This window comes from Giraffa tippelskirchi, chromosome X (assembly GCF_054371585.1).
Source record: "Giraffa tippelskirchi isolate mGirTip1 chromosome X, T2T-mGirTip1v1.2.pri, whole genome shotgun sequence".
Lineage (NCBI taxonomy): Eukaryota > Metazoa > Chordata > Mammalia > Artiodactyla > Giraffidae > Giraffa > Giraffa tippelskirchi.
Genome location: NC_137289.1, coordinates 46,766,258 through 46,790,151, shown reverse-complemented (window position 1 = coordinate 46,790,151; position 23,894 = coordinate 46,766,258). Strand labels below are relative to the sequence as shown.

The window sequence follows — 23,894 nt, the reverse complement described above, 5'->3', positions numbered from 1 at the left end:
TCCAGGCAAGAACACTGGAGTGGGTTGCCATTGCCTTCTCCAATGCATGAAAGTGAAAAGTGAAAGTGAAGTCGCTCAGTCATGTCCGACTCTTAGCAACCCCATGGACTATAGCCTACCAGGCTGGTCCATGGGATTTTCCAGGCAAGAGTACTGGAGTGGGGTGCCATTGCCTTCTCCACCTCCACCCCCAGCCCCATAACAATTAAAATTGTAATGGTTAATGCTTAAGTGGAAAGTTTACTACTAGCCATTCCAATGACTGATACAAAGATTCCTAAAAGTGAAAGTCCAGGCATTTAAAATCTGTCCTAAACTGTGGTGCGGAGAAGGCAATGGCACCCCACTCCAGTACTCTTGCCTGGAAAATCCCATGGACGGAGGAGCCTGGTAGGCTACAGTCCATGGGGTTGCTAAGAGTCAGACACGACTGAGCGACTTCACTTTCACTTTTCCCTTTCATGCACTGGAGAAGGAAATGGCAACCCACTCCAGTATTCTTGCCTGGAGAATCCCAGGGACGGCAGAGCCTGGTGGGCTGCTGTCTATGGGGTCGCACAGAGTCGGACACAACTAAAGCGACTTAGCAGCAGCAGCAAACTGTGGTGATATTCTAGTCAGGGAGACCCTAGAGGTATGATTGTATAACAGATAAGGAAAGGGGACAAGATTGTTCCTTAGGTTTTGGTGGTTGTTAGTGAAAATGCCCTTGACATGGGGCACAAAATGTCATGATACAGTCTGGCCATTAGGAGAATATGTCTTATTGAATGGCATGCCCAGGTAAAATGGGTGATTGACATTTGGGGTAGAAAAGAACATTCTGGTGAGAGATCTATACGAAGCTCCATGGCTTCTAGACTCAATTGAATTCTTGACCTAGGGGACCATTATGTGGTGGTCAGGTCCATAACACAATCATCACAGGGATGGAAAGACTTGTTGACCAAAGCCTAGAATCCTAAATGCCAAAAGAATACTATTTTGATATTAAAGGCGATGACTTCAGAGAAAACAGTGAGTCCATTTTCATTTAGCAGAGAGTCAACAAGTATACAGAACTTGCTGACTCAAGAAGGGGCACAAATTGAAGATACAGAGATTCAAGAAGACTTGATATTAACTGCTTGCAAGACAAATCCCTACCAGCTAGTTAAGAGGGGATTTGTGCATGTTGGGAACCATCCATAAATATTAATAGATCATGAAGCAAAGAGAGACTTGGTAGAATAGAGATAAGAACTATGGTCCTCATGACACTTGCTGAAAGTCTCATCTTTGAGATGAGTTCATCTTTCCAAAGGTGCTGCTGCTGCTGCTAAGTCGCTTCAGTCGTGTCCGACTCTGTGCAACCCCATAGATGGCAGCCCACCAGGCTCCCCCATCCCTGGGATTCTCCAGGCAAGAACACTGGAGTGGGTTGCCATTTCCTTCTCCAGTGCATGAAAGTGAAAGTGAAGTCGCTCAGTCGTGTCTGACTTGTGGCAACCCCATGGACTGCAGCCTACCAGGCTCCTCCGTCCATGGGATTTTCCAGCCAAGAGTACTGGAGTGGGGTGTCATTACCTTCTCCGCTTTCCAAAGGTAGAAGGAGTGTAAAGATTGACCCCTCAGCATTTCACTCTGATCAGTGAAGAAGTGCAGGATGTATTGGAAGAGAAAGGCTCCTTGGGAAAAAGCAGTGCCAAGTTGTGCTGATAACCCACAGGGAGCAAAGGCATAGTCATCTCTTGGTCATCCCTACCCATTTTGCAGTTCACTGGACTTGGCAATTTCTTATTTCAACCTGCCTTTGACAAGTTTCTGACTCTGGTTGGAATGCTCCTACCATGCTCCCAACCTGTAGCCTCCACTTCCATCCTGTCTTCTTCTCTGCCCAACTTTTGTTTGACCTGCCAGCCTCAGCTAAAGCCCCAGCTCTTCTAGAGGCCTCCACTGACTCCTTTCCTACAAGGTAGGGGCAGATGCTCCTCTTTTGTTCTCCCGTAGCAGCCTAGCCTTCCTACATAGAGGAGAGGGGAGTGGCTAAGAGCAAACTTTAAACTTCTGTATGTATTAATTGGGCTTTCCTGGTGACTCAGTGGTAAAAAAAACCCACCTGTCCATACAGAAGATGTGGGCTTCAGTCCCTAGGTTGGGAAGATTCCCTGAAGAAGGAAATGGCAACCCACTCCAGTATTCTTGCCTGGAAACTCCCATGGACAGAGGAGCCTGATGGGCTACAGTCCATGGGGGTTGCAAAAGAGTTGGACACAACTTAGCCACTAAACAAACATATTAACTATAAAATTTGGTAAAGTCACATGGCTTCTTTAAATTTCAAGTTTCCTCATCTCTAAAATGGCCATTGGTAGGATAAGTACTAACTGCTAACATTTTTTTTCTTTATTTTAAATTAGTTTATTTATCTATTTTTTAACTTTACAATATTGTATTGGTTTTGCCATACATTGACATGAATCCACCATGGGTGTACATGTGTTCCCCTTCCAGAACCCCCCTCCCACCTCCCTCCCCATCTTTGATGCATGATACAGGGTGCTCGGGGCTGGTGTAACTGCTAACATTCATTGTGCTCTGTGTACCAGGCACTGTGCTAAAGGCTTCTCATGCATTGTAATACTTGATTCTCAAAATATCTCTATGAAGTAGCTACTATTCTTTTTTTTTCAGATAAAAAATTGAGGCACAAAGTGGTCACACAGGCAGAAAGTGGCAGAGGTAGTATTTGTACCCAGCTCTTTTGACTCTGGAGTCAAAGCATTTAACCACCTTTTTCTATCATGTAAGGTTCTGCATGTAACACACTTGGCACAGTGCTTGGCATAGCAAAAAGCATTAAAATGCAGCTATTCTAACTGTTTATTTGTGTTCTCTGTTAGACTATGTGCTTCTGGATGATGAGGATGCCATTTACTCAGTATCCTCGTTGCCTGGCAGGTAGGAGTTGCTGAATGAATGTTAGGTAAATCTATAAAAGATTGTAGAAGCACATAAGTAAGGAAAGTATGAATGAGTGGCACGCCATCTTGTGATAATAATAGTAGAAAGGCTATGAATTGAATTTAGGAGAAAAAGTTGAAGATACTCGGTAAGGACCTTTAAAACCTGGTCAGAACAACAACAACAAAAAAAGAGCCTTCGATGGGGACTGAGTTTGTATCCAAATAAATAAGAAGGGAATATATGGGCTGAATTTGGGTAAAGAAATCACGACTGATTAAGTAGGAATAGCTGCAAATGAATGATGATGATCTACAACGAGGCCCTAAGTGACCTGCTAGGTCACGGCTCTGCCCTCTTTAGCTTTACATGTATCCATGATTATTGCAACTTTATACAACTAATTTTACATAACTTTACAAACTCAGTCTTTACTCCTACACCCTTGGATAAAAACACAGCCTGGAACTTGCATGCCTGGATTAAAGTTCTGATTCTACCACTACAACCTGTGTGACTGGGCACAGTCTGTTTAACTTCCTTGTACCCTAATTTCTTGATCTGTAAAATGGATAATAATAGTAGTGCCTACCTCATAGCACTATGAGGATTGTGAGGATTAAATGAATTAATTTATATCAAGCTCATTTTGTAATAGTGCCTGGACCCAGCACTCAGTAAATAATGCTATTTTTAAGACTATTATCAACCTTCCACCTAAATACAACCTTGTAATTTCATATTTCTTTATTGTCTTCATAGATTATCATTCATTTGCATATCTAGTTACAACTATGTTAGTTGCAATTATAGTGGACATAATTTTTATGTCTTTAAAAACCACACATTTCATAAATGTAATTTTAAGAGCCACCCAATATTCTACCCAGCGAATACCAAGCCTGAATGACAGTTTTATCAATGCTTTGGATGAGAATAGGTGGAAAGCTTCTTAGATCTTCAGAAGACACAAGATTGGGAGGAATAGCTAATTGGATGACAGAAACAAGATTCAGAAAGATTTCAATGGCCTGGAGCAAGGGGCTCGAACTAACAAGATGAAGTTTAATAGGGATCAATGTAGAGCTTTGTTCTCTGGCCAAGTGCCCACGTACAGGATGAGAAGGGAGGAGAGAGGCCAAGGGTTGTCACTGACAGCAAGTTCAAAGTAATCAGCAGAGTGACAGAACTGGCCAGATACTTCAGCCATGCGAGGGAGGGCAGAAGGAAAAGTGAATCTTCTAGAATTAAAGATAGGGTTGCTACTAGAACTCATTCTTTCACTTAGTTGTTCAATGGGCATGTTGAACTCCTTTATGTCTTAGGCCCCTCTGTGGTGGGAGCAAGGCCTGTAAAGTGGGAGTCTCAGTCTGGTGGGTGAGAGAGGCAACACACAACTAAAATAGAGTATTTCTTACATTATTATTATTGCTATTACCTTTATTATTATAGTTTACCTTTTAAAATGCAGATGTCCTTAGAATGCCATGGGAAACACAGAAGGAGCCTGTAACTGAGAGTGGGGTCGAAATGGGTAAGAATAGGCTTAAAAGAGCAGGTCAGGCTTTGACAGACACTTGAAGGGGCAGGGAGAGTCGTCCAGGCTAGCCAGGCAGGGATGGACATTCCAGGCAAAGAGGATGGCATGCGAAGTACAAAGGACTGTAGGACCAACATGCTCTCCTGAAGTTGGGAAGAGCAAGATGTTGACTATGGAGGAGAGGACTGAAAGGCTGGAGAGGTTGGATCCAGATTCCAGGGCCCTGTGCACTATAGGAAAGTGGTGAATTTTACACTGGAGAGGATACTGATACCAGGCAGGCAAGAGACCAGAGGGTGACGAGATAAGACTGGCACTTAGAGACTTCTGTGTAGCAGTTGGGAAATTGAGGGGACACAAGACTGGAGGCAGGGAGACCAATTAAGTGTGTAGCAGTTTGGGGAAGAGATGATGTATGCCTGAAGGAAGATAGTAGTGTGTGTGTGTGTGTGTGTGTGTGTGTGTGTGTGTGTGTGTGTGTGTGTGTGTGTGTGTGTGTGTGTGTGTGTGTGTGTCTTCACAGAGAATGGATTGAAGAGATATTTAGGAAGTAGACAAAGCTGAGTGTGAGATAGGATGTTTTGCTTGAGAGAGACAGGAAGAGTCCTAGATGACTCCTAGGAGTCTATCTAGTATCCTTTAATGAGATGAGGAATTAAAAGGGAGATGCATTTGGTGCGGGGACATAGAGCTAAGGAATTTATCTGTGAACGTTGTGTTTGAGAGGCCTGTGGAACAGTGTGGAACAGCCAGGTGTGTTCAGGAGGCATCCAGAGTTGAGGGCCAGGACCTCACAAGGACAAGAGGACCACCAAGTCAGCTTCTTGCCACTTCCGCCCTGTTTCTCTCCCAAGTCTCATGCCCTCAGAGGGTACCTTCCCAATTGCTCTCAACAGTGGATGAAGGCCAGGTACCCCCAGTATTGAATACTGAACTCAAACTACCAACTGTACTGTCAGGCAGTTGTCACCAAGGACAACCATGTCCCCCTAAACTGTGCACCCAGGAAAGTTCTTTTCTTTCTTAAGCTGAAGAATAACAATAACATCTCTAGAGAATCAGAAGGAAAAGGGTGACAACAAGCAAATGCCATAGTTTACATCAGGTCTGTTCACAGGCTCCCTTTTCCCCTTCTTTAAAAATGGAGTCTTTCTGACAGTCTAAGTAGCATGTATTTTAGCAGGTATTATAAATGCCTGAGTTGAGGCATTTAAAGGAAAACAGAAGTCTGAATCAGAGCTCTGTGGAGGAAAAAAACCAACACCTAGAAGGGAAGTTGAGGTAACATTACTGCTGCTTTGGTCCCAGCATGACAATGTTTCTTCATACCTGACACCCCAAGATATAATTTTGTGTACGACAGGTGTCCATTCTTGTCAATCATCCCTGCTGGGCAAGTGATAGGAGCAAAATGTCAGTTGGTAACAGGGGTGTTAATAATCACTACTGACTTATAAGGAGACATTTCATAAACTTCCTCAGCAGAGTTCCCGTGAGAGGGTAATTGGCAGGGACCTAGCCTCCTGGAATGTGCCTTGCATTCACGTGTGCAACTCTGTCGAAAGCTTTGATGGGAACAGATACCATCTCCTGGTGCTCAAGCCACTATAGAATTGTTCTTTGTATTGAAAACAGGGTGATGTGAGTTGTATCTCTAGAGTAATGCAAGAGAGGAAGCAGTTTCTAGTCAAGAGGCACTAGAGAGGTTACCAGCTGCCTTTGTCCACTCTTGGTTGGCTCCACCAAAATGGTGCTATCTGTTTGTCATCCCATTTTGGCTTCTTTTTCCCTTTCACGTAAGTCTGGTTTCCCCATCCAAGATTTTGTCCTGAGTTCTGGGAGGAGAAGCAGGGAGTGTGGCCTAGTGGAGGGGGTGGGTGCTGGAAAATGGGTCACAGGACGAGCCAAAATTTTCCAAACTTTGTTCACTGGAACAGCATGTTGGTAAATAGATTTGGAAAAACCTCTCCCTTTACTGTAGATTCACAATGGAAAGTCTCTGAGAAGCCCTGCAGTGGCTTAAGCCCTTCTTAAATTCATCCTAGGGGCTTCCCTGGTAGCTCAGAAGGTAAAGAATCTGCCTGCAGTGTGGGAGACCTGGGTTTGATCCCTGGGTTGGGAAGATGCCCTAGAGAAGGGAATGGCAACCCACTCTAGTATTCTTGCCTGGGGAATTCCATGGACACAGGAGCCTGGTAGGCTACAGTCCATGCGATCACAAAGAATCAACACAACTGAGCAACCAACACTTTCACTTTTCACTTAAATTTTTCCTAGAATTTCCAAACCTCATGCAATCAAAAATCTTGCTTTCGTGTCTATTCACATCCCCATGAATGTGAATGGTTATTTGTCATCCATTTCAGGAAATGTTGCTAGAGATCAATAATAAGGATTGGCTACATAGCATTTTTTCCCCCTTTCTCTATTGGTACAACTTGGGGCCAAGCAGAAACCTCCCCCCCGCCTTGGCCTTTGTTATTTAACACATTTCTAGAATGTTTGAGTCCATTGATCTGCCCTAGTTTATAGAGTTAAGGGGGAAAATTGTATCTTAATAACTAGGAATCCCTCCTGACCTTGGGGTCATGACTATGATTACCAGATGACTGGCACTCTCCAGAACAGGGGCTAGAGATAGACAAGGTGTAGGACACTGAGTCTGGTGTAAGCTCAGGACTGCTCCTAGAACCTAACACGTTTACTGACATGTGCTTATTTTCTTTCTCTTGTCTGCTTCCCCTAAAAGTGATTTGTCAGAAAATAAAAGCCATTCTGGAGGCTTAAAGGTCCTAGAGAAGTAGGTGTTGCATTTATAAAGAAAAGGCACAGGGGTTCCATACCGGAGGCAGTGGACTCACGGACAGAGAGTGATTACCTGTCTTCTGTGTCCCGAGTGGGAATAAGAGATATTTCCAATCACTGCTTGGTGCCTTGGTACATCTGAAACCTTAATGTAACCCCAGAAGTTGAGCTGACTCTCATCTTACTCTTTGCCTGTCTCCTCTCCATCTAGGAATCAAAAGTTCACCATCCACCTGCCCTTTTAGTTATTAATATTTTCTCTTCCCAAACCCCATGTTTCCATGAGCCAGGGCTGTTCAAGCAAACTCCATTTCTCTGATACCACCTAAGGGGTTCTTAACTCGATTCCCATCTGTGGGAATGAGGAGATATTTTCCCCTCATACTACCAATTCTTCAACACCAGTTGGGTGTCCTACAAGCCAGCTCAGTCAGTTCTGACACTCCTGGGGAATAACATCAGATTCCACGGACTAAGAGCCCAGTCCCACAAGACTGCTCCCCTTTCCGGTTTTCCCAGATGTCCCCCATTCTTCGGACCAGCTGGCTCTAGATGGAGCTCCCCACAATCCTCTCCTTGGGTTTGATTAATTTGCTAGAGTGCCTGACAAAAGTCAGAGAAACATTGAAATGACTAGATTACTGGTCTATTATAAAAAGATACAACTCAGGAACAGCCAGATAGATATGCATAGGGCAAGGTATGGGGGGCAGGCTTCCCTGCATTCTCTGATCACCCACTCTCCCCAAATCTCCACAAGCTCACCAACCTGGAGGCTTTCCGAACCCTGTCCTTTTGGGTTTTTATGGAGGGTTCATTACACAGTCGTGTGAAGTCGCTTCAGTTGTGTCCGACTCTTTGCGACCCCATGGACCATAGCCCACCAGGCTTGTCTGTCCATAGGATTCTTCAGGCAAGAATATTGTTGCCATGCCCTCCTCCAGGGGATCTTTCCAACCCAGGGATTGAACCTGAATCTCTTACATTTCCTGCATTGACAGGTAGCTTCTTTACCACTAGTGCCACCTGGGAAGCCCCCATTACACAGTCACAGTTGATTATATCATTAGCCATTGGTGTGTGCATGCATGCTAAGTTGCTTCAGTTGTGTCCAACTCTTTGTGACCCTATGGACTGTAACCCGCCAGGATTCTGTGCCCTCCAGGCAAAAATACAGGAGTGGGTTGCCATGCTCTCCTCTAGGGGATCTTCCCAACCCAGGAATCGAACCCGCAACTCCTGTACTTAGCCATTGGTGATTGAAATCAATTTCCAGTCCTTCTCCCCTCCCTGAAAGGAAGGTTGAGGGGTGAGATTTGAAGTTCCAACCCTCTACTCACATGGGGATAACTAGCCCCTATCCTAGGTGAGGTCTACAAGTCACTTTGTTAACACAACTAAAGATACTTTTGTGGTTCTCATCACTTAGGGAATACCAAGGCTTTTAGAAGTTCTGTGCCAGAAATGGGGACAAAGAACAAATACATATTTCTTATGATAAATCACAGTACCACAAGATGCATTCAGGTAATTTTGCACCCTTCCTTTTTCTTTGTTCTTGATTCAGAACAGTTACATTAGCTTCGGTAATTACTTGTTGAAAGATATAGCCTTGCTCTTTCATTTCCTTGGTTAGCGGTGCTTTTTTGAATGAGGAATTATTTATTTACCCCCTTCCCATAAATTCCTTGGGGCTTCCCTGGTGACTGAGATGGCAAAGAATCTGCCTGCAGTGCAGGAGACCCAGCCGGATCTCCTGGAGAGGACATGGCAGCCCATTCCAGTATTCTTGCCTAGAGAATTCCATGGACAGCGGAGACTGGCGGGCTACATGGGGTCGCAAAGAGTCAGACCCAACTAAGTGACTAACACTTTGATTTTTCATGAATTCCTTTAAAAATATTATATGTGACCAAAATAATTCAGAAGTAACTCTTCAGATGAGTTCCTGGGAGCCCGTGTGTGTTTGTCACTTTCCTCCCTTGCCTAATTCTACTTCCTCTCCTAGTCTCCTAGAGTGATCTATAGGTGAGCTTTGCGTGCAATGTTAAGGGGCAATGGCAAAGACAGGGACTGAAAATAGGGCAAAGAAAGAGAAAGCAGACAAAAGGCATGAGAGGAGAGTGGGGGAGTCTTACGTGGAGAAGGCATTGTTCTGTTTCTCGCATCGGATCCCCTTGCAGTTGTTGGGCTCATCGATTGCTCTGGTCTCATAATAAAAGTAAAGCTGGTTCAATCCATTGGCAAAAGCCAGCAGTACCAGGCAGTAGATAAAGAGGAATTTGAGGATATCGAGCAACATGCGCCCCAAAGAGATCTGCAGAGGCCCTAAGTGGGAGTTGGCTGTGAACAAGGATATGAGACGCAACGAACTTAAAATGTTGGATATCGCAAAGAGCGCTTCTGCAATCAGAGTCGGGTGCCACATTTCCCATTCTTCCCTTGGACGGGAACCATTATACTGAAAGAAACAACAAGTGCACAATATGAGAGGTACAGCGAGCATTAAGAAAACTTTCCCCTCTTTCCTCCCTTCTGCACCCAAATAAAAACATCAAAGTAAGCATCAAGCATTCATTTATACAACAGGCCCCCGTGATTGGCACTACTGGCCTTTTTTTCCCCCACCCAATCAATACATGATGCTGATAACGCTCTTCCTTCCACTCCTATCCAAATATATACTCAGCGCATAGATGTAGAAACATGAATTTCGGAGCAATCATCTGGAGTAACAACCTGTGGTTTATCAACAGACATTTTCGAAGTGTGAGTTGACCAGATTGTTGGGGAGTGGCCCTAGAACAGAGCCACATGCGTGTCCAAGGTTGTGGGGCCAAAGTACTCTGCTTCCTAATGAGAATGCAAACCAGCTTTGCTACCCAAGCCCCCGTTTTGTGCTGAGCACCACGTACAACTTGCAGTTACTGAAGGACATGGGGTAATTTCAGCCCCCTCAGTGTGCAGTGTTCACCTTAACTTCCCTGCTGACTGCAGTTTGGGGCTGATTGAGCATCCTTAGAGGGTCATTACTCAGAGTTTTCTGCCGATACTCTTTTCTCCCATGAGATTACAAATGGCATGCCAGCCTCCAAGGCAATGAATTTAGTGCTGCCCACCAAATGGTGTATGGATGTATTTGATAGTCTTACAAGTTGGAATGTTCCTTTAGCACAAACGATGGACCAGGGGGTTAAACGAGGAGGAAGAGCCAGGATTTCTGGGGTTGGCTGCCCATGTTTCAGTCTTTCCTGAGCTTTCAGCTCCTAGAACATTGTAAGTCACCTTGTGGAGAGATGGCTTCATTGTGAGACCTGAGCTCCAATTTAGCCTTTGTCACTTAAAACTGCCCCTCTTTCTCTCATTTCACCAGAAAATGAGGATAATATCTACTCCTACCCACTGCACATGTCTGATTATGTACCCATATGTGAAAGTCTGTGTACTCCATAAGGAGAGATGTTATGGAAATACAAGAAATTGCTTTTTACCTTCCCCAAGACAGAAGCAGATTTTGCCTGGAATACAATCCGAAGCATATTGCCTTGAACGCTCATCTAAATATCACAATTTCTCAGGACTAAATGTAAACAACTTTCCTGAGAAAATGTTGCAGTGGAGGCCAAATTATATCGTTAGCATTTCTAAATGTGCCTCACTTCCAACAACTGAGGAAACTGGTGTTGTTAAAATCATTTGTGTGTATCCAATATTCCTCACTGTCAGAGGAGTTTGGAGAAAACTTGCCACATGTGTGCTTCTATTTCAAATAGACTTGAGAGGGCCAATTGGTTTTACACACTTTTGGCCAAATCTTGTCTCTCTCCATTTTGTTGCCAAAGGAAACATTTGCTGCATAGTTGTGAGAGGTGGACATTGTTATGCCTGTTTTACAAGTGGAGGAACTGAAATCCAGAGAGGCAAAGGGAGCTGCTTAAGGTCACACAGCAAGTTGGTAGTGGAGCCAGGACTAAAACTCAGGCCTCTAAACACTCAGTATAGCACTATTTCTATGAAATGTTACTTCTATAATAGTTGATATCACAGTGCATTTATTAGATAGGCCTTTACGGAGTTGGAGGTCTATGTGAATGATGCAGATTCTTTGTTGATAACAAAATAGACCTACATTTTAAAACTAGGGATTATCAACTGGAACATGCATAGCTCATCATTTAGGGTTTTCTCACTCCACAGTCACACCCATAACCACAGGGAAGTCTACTGTCCATGAGTTTGGATTGCAGAACAGTCACAAGTGTGAAAGATGGTTCTCATGGCAAATCTATGCTTCATGTATGTATGTTTGGAGAAAAATACTATAGAATATGATAGCAGAGAGTAAACTTTGAGCTCATTTAGCACAGAGGTCAGCAAACTTTTTGTGTCAAGGGCCAGATAGTATATATTTTTGGCTTTGTGGGCTATATATGGTTACTGTGGCAACTACTCAACTTTTTTTCTTCTAGAACTATATATTTATTTATTTTGCTGTACCAGGTCTTAGTTATAGCACATGAGATCTAGTTCCCAGCTCAGGGATCAAACCATGGCCCCCTATGTTGGGAGCATGGAATCTTAGCCACTGGACTGGTGGCTCAGAGGGCAAAGAATCCACCTGCAATGCAGGAGACCCGGGTTTGATCCCTGGGTTGGGAAGATCCCCTGGAGAAGGAAATGGCAACCCACTCCAGGATTCTTGCCTGGGCAATCCCATGCACAGAGGAACCTGGCGGGCTACAGTCCATGGGGTCACAAAAGAGTCAGGCACAACTGAGCGACTAAGCACCAGGGAAGTCCCTTCTAGAACTATAATAACAGACAATATGTAAACAAACAGTGGCCCCAGCTTGGCTGGCAGCCCACAGTTTGCTGAGGCCTGACTGAGCACAAGTGGTTTTCAAATCAAATTGTGCTCCTTCAAGCCTAAGGGTTCAATAGAAGCATCTGGTGGCCACTGTGGAAACCAGAGAGGAGGCTAGGTAGAGTCGTTTCTCAATCCAAACTCATTCCTTTGAGCTCCTTAGTACATTGAAATTCTGCATAAGTTTTAACTTTAAGATGTGGTTCCATGGGAAAAAATTAAAATTTGAAACCCATTGATCTAGTTCCATCTTATTTTTCAGAGGCGGTGTCTGAAACTCCTAGAGGTAGAAGGATGGCCTGTGGTAATCCAGCTCATAAATATCAGAGCAGGGATTACCTTTGGGTTTCCTGACTCTTGAGTGAGTGATATTGGGAGACAAATGATTTTTCTTATATTCTCGGAGATAGAATGCTGCTTGAAAATTGGCCTCTATGCCTTTCAAAAGGGTGTGAACTCAAAAGCAGAATATGAAACGGGTTGGCCAAACATGGGAACCCAATAGTAATAACGATGGGGAGGTGTGTCTTCATCCAAGCATTGGCTGGAGAAAGGGTCACAACTCAGTGGGTATCAAAGTTCAGTTTAGTCTGTGCATATGTAGTAAGGGAGTGCTGGGATAAATCTAGGTGGTGCTATCCTAGAAGACAAAAAGACAATTACTCTCCATTTTTAGTGTTATCTCGGGGGCACTAAGGGCTAATATTAGGTATGTTTGTTCCTTTTGAGTACTTTGGTATGTGCCTTTTGCTTCTTGGTGTTGTAGGCCATGTGAGGTAGAGTGTGTATATATATATATATATATATATATATATATATATATATATATGTAGTTGACTAGTTTTTCACTCTAATAAAGGATCTTCTCAAGTCCAGTTTCTGTCATGGTGTGTCATACTGCCTCAGTGCAATGATGATCTGAAATTTTTAAAAGGGCCTGGGGCCAGCCCTGTGTCTTTACTTCATAGAAGTTGGCTCAGCCTACTTGCTGGAGTTCATTTCAGACTGATGGACCTGCCTGCACGAGTGAACCCGACTGCCCACTGACAATTTCTCATTGTAAATCCAGTCTGCATATGGCATCTCTTATTTGTAAATTCTTCTTTGTTGCGAAGGGCTCCGACTTCTTGGCAAATGTCTTTTTTGGAGTTAAGTATTTGTCAGTTGAGGGGCATTTACTCAGCTTAGTGAGCTGATTTATCCTTACGCTCTATGGTGAGGAAGTGTCTAGTCCTTGGAAGGCTTGCCAGTGAAGGTGGACAGGGTATGTGTGATTAACTAATGTTGGGCATCTGTTGACGCAATTTCACATCCTCAAGGGTTAAGCCTTTTGATCATTTATTCTACACTTTCCTGTTTAAGCAGAACTCACCAGTTTCTAGATTGATAATGTATTGTCCCTCCAGTGTATAAATACCACTTCCAAAGGAAGATTTTTTTTTTTTTTTTTTTTTTTTTTGGCAAACAGTGTTACTTAGTCAGCTGAGTGCCAGAATGACATGGATTTCATCCAGGCACATTAACCAGAGATTCAAACATTTTCCTTACCAGCTTTTTCTTGTAAGGAAGTTGTAAGTATGTGTTGAACGATCACCACAAGTATAAGCATATTCTTCAGCTTCTTTCAAAAATGTTTCAGGACTGCATTCAATATTCACGCTCCATGTAACTAACTCCCAAGGTCTTAAAATTTATGCAATATGCATATTAGAGATGTAAAAATAAACTAAGTTGTTGGCGATTTGGGGGACAGCCATATTCCCATTCTAAAACTCCTTCATGTGGGATTTCATGCCAAAAAGCATGACTGACTAGACAGTCTTGGAGATGGAGTTGTCAGCTTTTCCTCATGCTGAAGAAGTTCACTTCAGGGTAGAGACAGTGTAGCCATTCCAGTATCTAATGAGCACCAAACCTGAACTCAGAGCCTGTGACTATCCAGCGTGAGGTGCTGGACATTAAGCTATTTCTCAGGATAATTCAGGCTGTACATTATGCAGGAAAAAACATCAAGGTGGGGTGTGTGTGTATGTGTGAGTGTGTGTGTTATCTAGATTGGTAGAGACACAGAGTGGGTGATACTCAAAAAGCTGGATTCATAGCAGATTGAATGATAATCCTGGTGGTGGAAGTGATGCAGGAGGCAAAGACTATTAAAGATCTATGTCTCACACAGTGAAGTTTCTAGGGTTCTGCTACCAATCCTATGAAGAACGCTTGAGGGAAGTGTGAATATTTGGCTTTGAGGAGAGACAGCTCAGCAGCCTAGGGAGAGATGACTTCATATCTGAAGCACTTTACGGAGAAGGAATATCTTTGTTCTGTTTGACCCCATGGTGAGGAAGGATTACTAATGGATATATCACAGGAAGAATAATATTAGAAAAATATAAAGTAGCACTTTTTAATGAAGTGACAAGAGTTGAGAGAGACTTTTGGAAATTCAGTGAACATCTTGTCTCTGCCTCATGCAAACATCAGTGGGCTATCTTCTTGGCGAGGATACTGTAGAGAGGATATAAACACTGACTGAGTGGGTGGGCAGCTGCAGACCTTTTACTGTCAGAGTTGAAGAAGCTAAGAATTCATTTGCAAATTGGTCCATTCTCCACTGTCTGGTTAGGTGGACACTGCTTACAAGCCATTGAAAGAATGTCTATTTTATGGTACCTTTCCACATGGATTGAACGGTCTTTAGCACTTGCCCCCTAAACTCTTTGTGCTCCCATAGCTAAAGCTTACTGTAAACAAAATGATTAAGAAAAATAGCAAATATTTCAAGTTACCTTGACATAGGCTACAATCTTCAAGGAAATAGTTGCCAGGTAGAGTGAGTTCATTGCAAAATCCATCAGGTTCCACCAGTCATGGATGTATTCAGTAAATCCACCATCCCACATTTCCTTTATCTCCCCCCAGATGAAACCTGAAGAATGGAGGCAAAAGGTTTATTGCTTCACAACATCAGACTAGTCATCATAGTAGGATCCCCCAAATGAAGAAAGAGGAAATCAATGAATGAATTGGGAGTCAGTGGAGCCCCTAGGGATGGTAGTAACTTTATTCTTTCTTTGCTATCTCACCACTCTGTTTTGAACTTACCAAACTGGATAGACTGTACCTAAAGATGCCTGTATGTTATAGTTTTCCGGATGCTACTCACTTTTACATTGTTACTATAGTTACTGGAATGCTGCTGCAATTTAGGGTGTCTGATTCTACGCTCTTCCCATTTTAGAGGGGGGGTAATTTAATCAATGAATTAATTAAGTATCAATATTATCCCATATAGTCCTTAGTTTCCACTACATATGTCTGAGCGTGAAAACTTCTCAATGAATTTTGAGGTGTGCAAGCAGGCCATGGTCCAAACCACTGGATGTTGGGGCTGAAGCTAGGCAATGGGGACCAGAATAATTTAGAATCCTCCTTTCTCTTCTCTCTTCTCATTGTGTGTGGGTTTCATGGAATTCTGCCTGATGACATATTAATAGATGTTTCTTTAGCCTTGGTATGTGGAAAGCAGTAAAAGGAGTGGCTGTGGTCTAAGGTAGTACGTCTCAGACTTTAAAACAGTGGTCCCCAAACTTTTTCGCAACAGGGACCAGTATTGTGGAAGACAATTTTTCCACAGACCAGGATGGTGGTGGGGTGGGGTGAGAGATGGTTTTGGGATGATTCAAGTGCTTTGCATTTATTGTGTACTTGATTTCTATTATTCATTACATCAGTTCCATCTTAGATCATCAGGCATTAGATCCTGTAGGTTGGGGACCCTTGCTTTAAAATACATGCAAATTACATGGGGATTATGTAGATTTTGATTTCACAGACCCAGAGTGAGACTTGCGATTCTGTATGTCTAACAAGTTGATGCTGACATTGCTGGTTTTGGGACCTCAGTTTGAGTGTCAAGGACCTGGAGGGTGGCGATGCACTGGAGGGTCCAACGCAATGTAATTATGCCTGGAGACTTCTGGTTAAGGCTGCTTTTTTACCATGAATTGTGTGAATTTCCTAGGTTTCCCTCCCGGTTGTGAAATCAGTATCCAAATAGGTTGTGGAGCCTGGATAAGTACAGGGATCATTTAGCATAATCATAGGAAAGCAGCAGATTTGGGTGGCATCCCCTCAACCCCAGTGATGGGAAAGAAGGCATCAAATAGACTGTTCAGCACTTGCCCTGCCCAGCCTACCTCAGCCTGTCCTGACTAACACTTGGCTTTCCCTCTAAACCCACTGATAGACAACTTCCTTGTCATTGACGAAGTTAGGTTAGTTGAAACAAGCCCTGGGTACACTGCCAATCTCATGGCAAACCCTGTGACAGCAAGTGACCCAGGCCCAGGGGGGAAGAACCACATTTCTGAGATTCCCAACAACTACCTCACTGCACAGAGGGAAGGTGCCTTAGTTCAGGGCCAGTCCAACTGCCAATTCCAGTAGTTTCTTTAGACAAGACCAGCAGGCAGTCTGGCCATAGCTTCTGGTCCCTGTGACTCACCAAGAACCCAAGGCAGTATCATCCACTCCACCACAGTCGGGGGAGGTCCCTGTACGTGGAGGTCTGTCCTGACGATGTGCTGAGAAGCCAGGAGAAGCATGAAGAGGAAGGTCAGATATGATGCTGTGTGGCAGATAAACTTGATGAAGGGTTTCTTGATGAACAGCCCAAGGTTGCTCCTGGGTGAGATGAGATAAGCAATAGACAGCATGGGAAACAGGAACCCAATGGTCATGCACGTCAGAAGCTTGACGACCCAGTGTTTCCGCCGCCATCCAGGGAAGCCGTCGTACCACAGAGTGGCAAGCAACTGTTGGCAATTGGGCTGGGCCACAAACTGGAAAAAGAAAAGAGCAAGTCAGGCATCTAGGGTGGCTGGGAGGAAGTCTACCTTCATAATTGCTAGTGTACAGCCAGCTGCATGGCCCACTCCCAGAGGAGGCCTGATTTCCAGGGTCCTATGGGTGGGTCTAACCTCAGAGCCAACTCTACACATCAAGCTAGGAGACTTAGGGTTGATGATTTGTTTCCTACATAAACAAAATCGCTCTGGTCTGTGCTTTGTCGTACGTGACCCCCACTCCCCACTTTCATTGAATTAGAGGGATGCCACCTCAAACTTGGCTCAGTATCAGAATCATCCAGGGAACATGAAAAAATTCCTGATTCCCAAGCCACACCCCAGACTGACTAAATGAGCCTCCTCTGGGGAGTAGAACCTGGGCAACAGTTCTACAAACCTCTCCTGGGAATGTACCTGCTTCTTAGCAGAGAATCATGGGGATGTTTCATTTCAAGTGGATTCACTTTTACTCATTCCCCCAGCTTGCATGAGATCATCAAGTATGTACTTTGGGCAAACACAAACTGGCAGTGAATAAGCTCATGCCTGTGGCTATGGTTTGGAATGGAAATGAGTTCCCTTTTTGACGGTTTTTTTTTTCCCTCTTTTTGGTTCTGAGCACCTCTTGGCTAGCAAAGAATCAGGTTGCTACTTTGCCATTTAACACCTTCTCTAGTCCAGACGTGCAAAGGAGGGAAATATATTTGGGGACCAATATTATAAGATGGTACCTAACTCAGCTGGGATTTTACTTAGAGGCAATCTACAACGTGTCAGTGATTAATAGTTAAGAGATCATCAGCATTGCAAGTTACCCTTTGGCTGCTATTTCCTAGTAAGCAATTCAACAGGGAGCTCAACTGTCAGCAATCATTTTAAATATTGCCTCTATCTGATTGCTGCAGCTTCCCATGGGAAAGGTTAAATGGAGCTGCACCACATAGTTTTCTGGTACAAAGGAAATAAAATTCTTCATCATTTGCTTGACACTCAAGGTAAACTAGCCCAATTTTATTGTTAGTATATCTGTGAAGGTTACTAGCTTCCCACCAAAACCATTCTCCCCTTCCTTAAGCATTTCAGTGAGGCGTGGCCACATGACCAAGTTCTCAGTAATGGAATGTGAGGAGAAATGATGAGTAGCATCACAAGGCCTGACCTATGGAAGTTCCCTATGTTCTCTCCCCCTTCTTGTTGACTGGGATCTGGTAACTCAGGGTGGTCTAGGGGCTTCTGTTAGCCTTTGTCCTTCGATGACCATGTGGAGGAGAACTATCTTGCTGACCAAGAATATCTGTCTTGGACAGTTACATGACTGATATAATTGTATTGTATTTGAGCCATTCTCCATTTTTGGGTCTAGCCCACCCTAAAGCAGTTTACTATTGCAAAATGACAAAAAATAAACTCTAAAGTCTTTTTATCATGAGGTCTCATTTTCTCAAAAGATGTTCATGATCCCCCTGATATCCTCACATCTCCTTTTCACACAATCACACACAAAATGACAAAATCCTATACACTCCCTTTCTACTCTTCTTGGCATTATAGGCTATGCCAAAGCCTGGGATGAAAAAGTCCTAGAAAAATGTACAAAAAAGTAGAAGGGTAAAGCAAAATATTTGAGCGCAATGGGAAAACCGCTGGGAGCACACAGTCTGGTAAGGGAGACAGATATATAAAAAGATAGTTATGACAACAGTACAGTAAGGGCATGTAAATGGATAGGAAAACAAGGCATAATGGAAACACAGAGGAAGTGCAAATCTGCTCAGCAAAGGCTTCCTGGAGGAGGCAATACTGGAACGGAGCATTAAATGACGTGTAGAAGCTGGCTGTGTGTAGGGGAGGAGAGGGGAAGGGAGTAAACAACTAAAGTGGAGGGGATAACATGACTGAAGGCATAGAGGTGAAAATGAGCATGACTGGTACAGGGAGCTATAGCAGTCTGGGGAGGCTGCTGCTTGAACTGCAAGGCTGGATGGCAAGAGATGAGGCTGGAGAGGTAGGCAAGGGTTACAGAAGATCAAAATGATAGTCTTCAGCCATTATAAATAGTATGACTTATTTTAAGAGCAATGGGAAGCCATGAATGATAGGGTTGTCTCTGTGTGTGTGTGTGTGTGTGTGTGTGTGTGTGTGTGTGTGTGTAGAGCAGTAGAGTAGTTTTAACTATAGACACTTGAGCTAGATTGCATCGGTTCTCTCTGTTCTTAAAAGTCTTCACCTAAAGAATGGAGTTAATAACAACATCAGCAATAGAGGATTCATGTGAGGATTAAGATCAGTTACCACACAGGAAACACTTAGAACTATGTCTAGCACATAGTAAGGGCTCATTAAATCTTGGCTACATATGTCATTATGCATGTGCCAGAATCAAGTTTAGACATTAGATAGATCCTTCTGGTTATTGAGTGGAAAATGGCTCAGCGGCAGAGGGTGGGCAAAATTAGGGGTAGGAAAATTGGAAAAATAAAACTAAATAGTCAACAATAGAGAAATACATTCAAATGAATACCAACCAGTCAGTAAAAATAAGGTAAAAATTGTTATATGTCAATATGCAAAATTTTAGTAACTTAATAAGATAAATTATAAAGAAGGATATAAACATGACCCTAGGGGAAAAAGAAATGGGAAAGCCTGTTTTTTAAATTGTTGGAAAAGTTTTGCTCTGGCAAAATAAAATTGAAGGAGATTTTCACTTAAGGTCAAAAATATGCATCTGTTTAATTTGGGGAGGCGGGGCTAAGATGGCGGAGGAATAGGACGGGGAGACTACTCTCTCCGCCACAAATTTATCGAAAGAACGTCTGAACGCTGAGCAAACTTCACAAAACTACTTCTGAATGCTGGCAGAGGACGTCAGGCGTCCAGAAAGACAGTGGATTATCTTCAAAAGGAGGTAGGAGAAATTATAAAAGATAAAAAGAGAGACAAAAGAGTTGGGGATGGAGACCCATCCCGGGGAGGGAGTCGTAAAAGAGGAGAAATTTCCAAGCACCAGGAAACCCTCTCACTGGCGGGTTTGGGGGAAGATTTCAAATCTCAGAGGGCAACATAACTGGGAGAAAAAATAAATAAAACACACAGATTACGTGCCTATTGTATTTATTTAATAATTATAATGCCTGGTATATGTCATGCCTTTTGATAACTACCTGTGGTGATGCAAAGATGAATTAGATGTGTTCTCCATTCTAATTCTGAATTAGATGTGTTCTCCATTCTCAAGGAGCTTGGAGATGAATGATATTTTTACTACAAATGACTTACCAACAAATGAAATGTAATGAGTCAAAATCAGATTATGTCACCCTCCTCTACTTACAATTTCCTCACTGTCAATATTGCCCCCAAATACTGTTCTTAGAGATTACTATACCATTTGATATTTCCTCAGTATCAATTAATCAATAAATCTTATTTATACCTCCAAAAGAAAAAAACAAACTAGGGGCAGGAAGACAAGTTAGAAAGCTGTTATTAATCTTATACAAAATGATCATGACTCAGACTAAGTTAATGGCAGTAGAAATGAAGAGATGTGCTCAGGTTCAAAATATAGTAAAGAGGTGGAATTGGCAGGATGTGGTGATGGATGAGATGTGAAATAATATATAGGGTGAGAGGGCAAAAGGGAGAGAGGCTTCTCTTGTGGGTGAATTGGTAGGCAGTAGTGCCATTAACTAAGAGTGGGAACACTGAAGCTGGAACAAGTTTATGCACACATTTTTATACCTGCTGAGTTAGATTTGTCTGTGGGACATCTAGATGGAGATATCCAGACTGAAGTGCTGATGTTACACAGGAGTCAGCAAACTTTCTGTAAAGGGCCAGACAATAAGTATTTGGAACTTTGCAGACTACATCATCCCTTTTGCAAAGACTCAACTCAGCTGGTTCAGCACAAGCTCAGTAATAGATAATATGTAAATGAATAGGTTGAGCTGTATGGCAATAAAACTTTATTCACAAAACAGGCAGCAATTTGTAGTTTGCTATTCTATAATACTGCTTCCTGCTGCTGCCATACCAGACATTTGGACCACTTCTCCATAGTCTTTATGATCTTCTAGGACTTCTTTCTCTTGTGCATCCCCAAGAACTCTGACCCAATAAATAGCTCTTTCCTAAAGCAAAAATTTGTTGTTGTTGTTTAATTGCTAAGTCGTGTCTGACTCTTTTGGGACCTCATGAACTGTGTAGCCCGCCGGGTTCCTCTGTCTGTGGGATTTCATAGGCAAGAATATTGGAGCAGGTTCCCATTTCCTTCTGCAGGGGATATTCTGGATCCAGGGATTGAACCCACATCTCTTGCATTGTCAGGCATTGTCAGGCAGATTCTTTACCACTGTGCTTTCTGTAAAGGGTTCAGCAGTAAAGAATCCACCTGCAATGCAGGAGACACAGGTGATGCGGGTTTGATCCTTGTGGTCGGGAAGATCCCCTGGAGAAGGGAACGGCAACCCACTCCAGTATTCTTGCCTGGGAAATCCCATGGACAGAGGAGCCTGGCGGGGCTAGAGTCCATAGAGTCACAAAGAGTCAGACATGACTGAAGTGACTGAGCAGGAGCAAAGCAAAAATAAGATGGGAAGCTTCTTTAAAAAGTGGATATAAAAAAATAAATAAAAAAATAAAAAGTGGATATAACTGCCCACTTCACATGGACATTTTCTACTTCATATGGACATTATGACAGGCTTCAACAGTACATGAACCATGAACTTCCAGATGTTCAAGCTGGATTTAGAAAAGGCAGAGGAACCAGAGATCAAATTGCCAATATCCGTTGGATCATAGAAAAAGCAAGAAAGTTCCATAAAATATCTACTTCTGCTTTATTGATTATGCCAAAGCCTTTGACTGTGTGGATCACAACAAACATTGGAAAATTCTTAAAGACATGGGAATACCAGACCACCTTATCTGCCTCCTGCGAAATCTGTATGCAGGTCAAGAAGCAACAGTTAGAACCAGACATGGAACAACAGACTGGTTCCAAATTGGGAAAGGAGTATGTCAAGGCTGTATATTGTCACCCTGCTTATTCAACTTATATGCTGAATACGAATACATCATGTGAAATGCTGGGCTGGAGGAAGCACAAGCTGGACTCAAGATTGCTGGGAGAAATATCAGTAACCTCACATATGCAGATGAAACCATCCTTATGGCAGAAAGCAAAGAGGAACTAAAGAGCTACTTGATGAAAGTGAAAGAGGAAAGTGAAAAAGTTGGCTTAAAACTCAACATACAAAAAACTAAGATCATGGCATCTGGTCTCATCACTTCATGGCAAATAGATGGGGAAACAATGAAAACAATGAGAGACTTTATTTTCTTGGGCTCCAAAATCACTGCAGATGGTGACTGCAGCCATGAAATTAAAAGATGGTTGCTCCTTGGAAGAAAAGCTATGACCAACCTAGACAGCATATTAAAAAGCAGAGACATTACTTAGCTGATAAAGGTCCATCTAGTCAAAGCTATGGTTTTTCCAGTAGTCATGTATGGATGTGAGAGTTGGACCATAAATAAAGCTGAGTGCCGAAGAATTTATGCTTTTGAACTGTGGTGTTGGAGAAGACTCGTGAGAGTTCTTTGGACTACAAGGAGATCAAACCAGTCAATCCCAAAGGAAATCAGTTCTGAATATTCACTGGAAGGACTGATGCTGAAACTGAAACTCCAATACTTTGGCCACCTGATGCAAGGAACCGACTCATTGGACAAGACCCTGATGCTGGGAAAGATTGAAGGCAGGAAGAGACGGGGACAACAGAGGATGAGATGGTTGGATGGCATCACCAACTTGATGGACATGAGTTTGGGCAAGCTCTGGGAGTTGGTGATGGACCGGGAAGCCTGGCATGCTTCAGTCCATGGGGTCACAAAGAGTTGGACATGACTGATTGACTGAACTGCCTGACGACTGTCCAATCTTTATTTACAATGCCTCTTCTCTGATTTTCACTTTGGCTGAAGGTGATAATTTTAAAGTTGGACAGGTTTTTATTTTCTATTTTTGTATCTGACAAGAGTAGTATAGGGTGGTGTGGACTCTGGCAGAGCAAACTGCAATTAGAATATTGTAAAACAAACTTGTCTTAAGCCACCATGTAGTATCTAATCCAAACAGGTCTATGAGCTTTGAAAGCAAAATTCTAATTCCTGCTTGTATACTGTAGTTCCAATTTGACAGGCTATTTAATAAATCTCTAGTTGATTTTGAGAATGCCTCAGAAAGAGAGATTGCAATAAAACCCACAGTGTGTATGTGTTGTATGCTTGAGTACACTGAAGGCCAAAATGTACAGAGCCTAGAGCAGTAGTTTTTAGTTTTGATGAAGTCCATTTTTTATTTTCTTGTTGCTTGTGCTGTTGCAACCATATCAACCATATCTAACCATATCACTCAATCCAAGACCACAAAGATTTATGTTCATAGGTCTGTCTCTGAATTTGGTCACTTTAGCTCTTATACTTAGTTCTTTGATCCATTTCAAATTAAGTTTTGCATATTGTGGGAGGAAAGGGTCCAACTTCATGTATTTGCGTAAGGATATTCACTTTTCTTGAGGCAGCAGATAGATGGGCCCTAGGATGAGCTGCTGGAGTCTGTCCCCTCTGGACAGATACTCCAAGACAAAGAAAAAGACCAGCAGCAGAGAGATGCTAAGTCCTGCCCAGGTAAGAGATAAAGAAACCACATATTTCCCAGTCTTGAGGTCAGAGAGACCTTCCCAACTACATACGCACAGAAAGGCTCCTCAGGGGGTCAAAAAGGGAGGGGGCTGCACCCCACAGTAATGTCAAGTGAAATCAACCTACCCATAGGCCTCTTCACTAAAATCCATCTTGGCTAAGAGATGACACACACACAGAG

General features: G+C 43.0%; 1 protein-coding gene across 1 annotated transcript in view; it reads right to left on the bottom strand.

The window, feature by feature from the left end:
• The window catches only part of TRPC5 (transient receptor potential cation channel subfamily C member 5), a 291,668-nt gene that overhangs the window by 42,633 nt on the left and 225,141 nt on the right, over positions 1-23,894 (bottom strand). The window contains exons 4-6 of the mRNA XM_081566414.1: positions 16,657-16,993; positions 14,939-15,078; positions 9,427-9,749 (exon numbers count right to left, since the gene is read on the bottom strand). Of these exons, the coding sequence (XP_081422540.1) occupies positions 9,427-9,749; positions 14,939-15,078; positions 16,657-16,993 (800 nt within the window). The remainder of the gene's footprint in view (positions 1-9,426; positions 9,750-14,938; positions 15,079-16,656; positions 16,994-23,894) is intronic.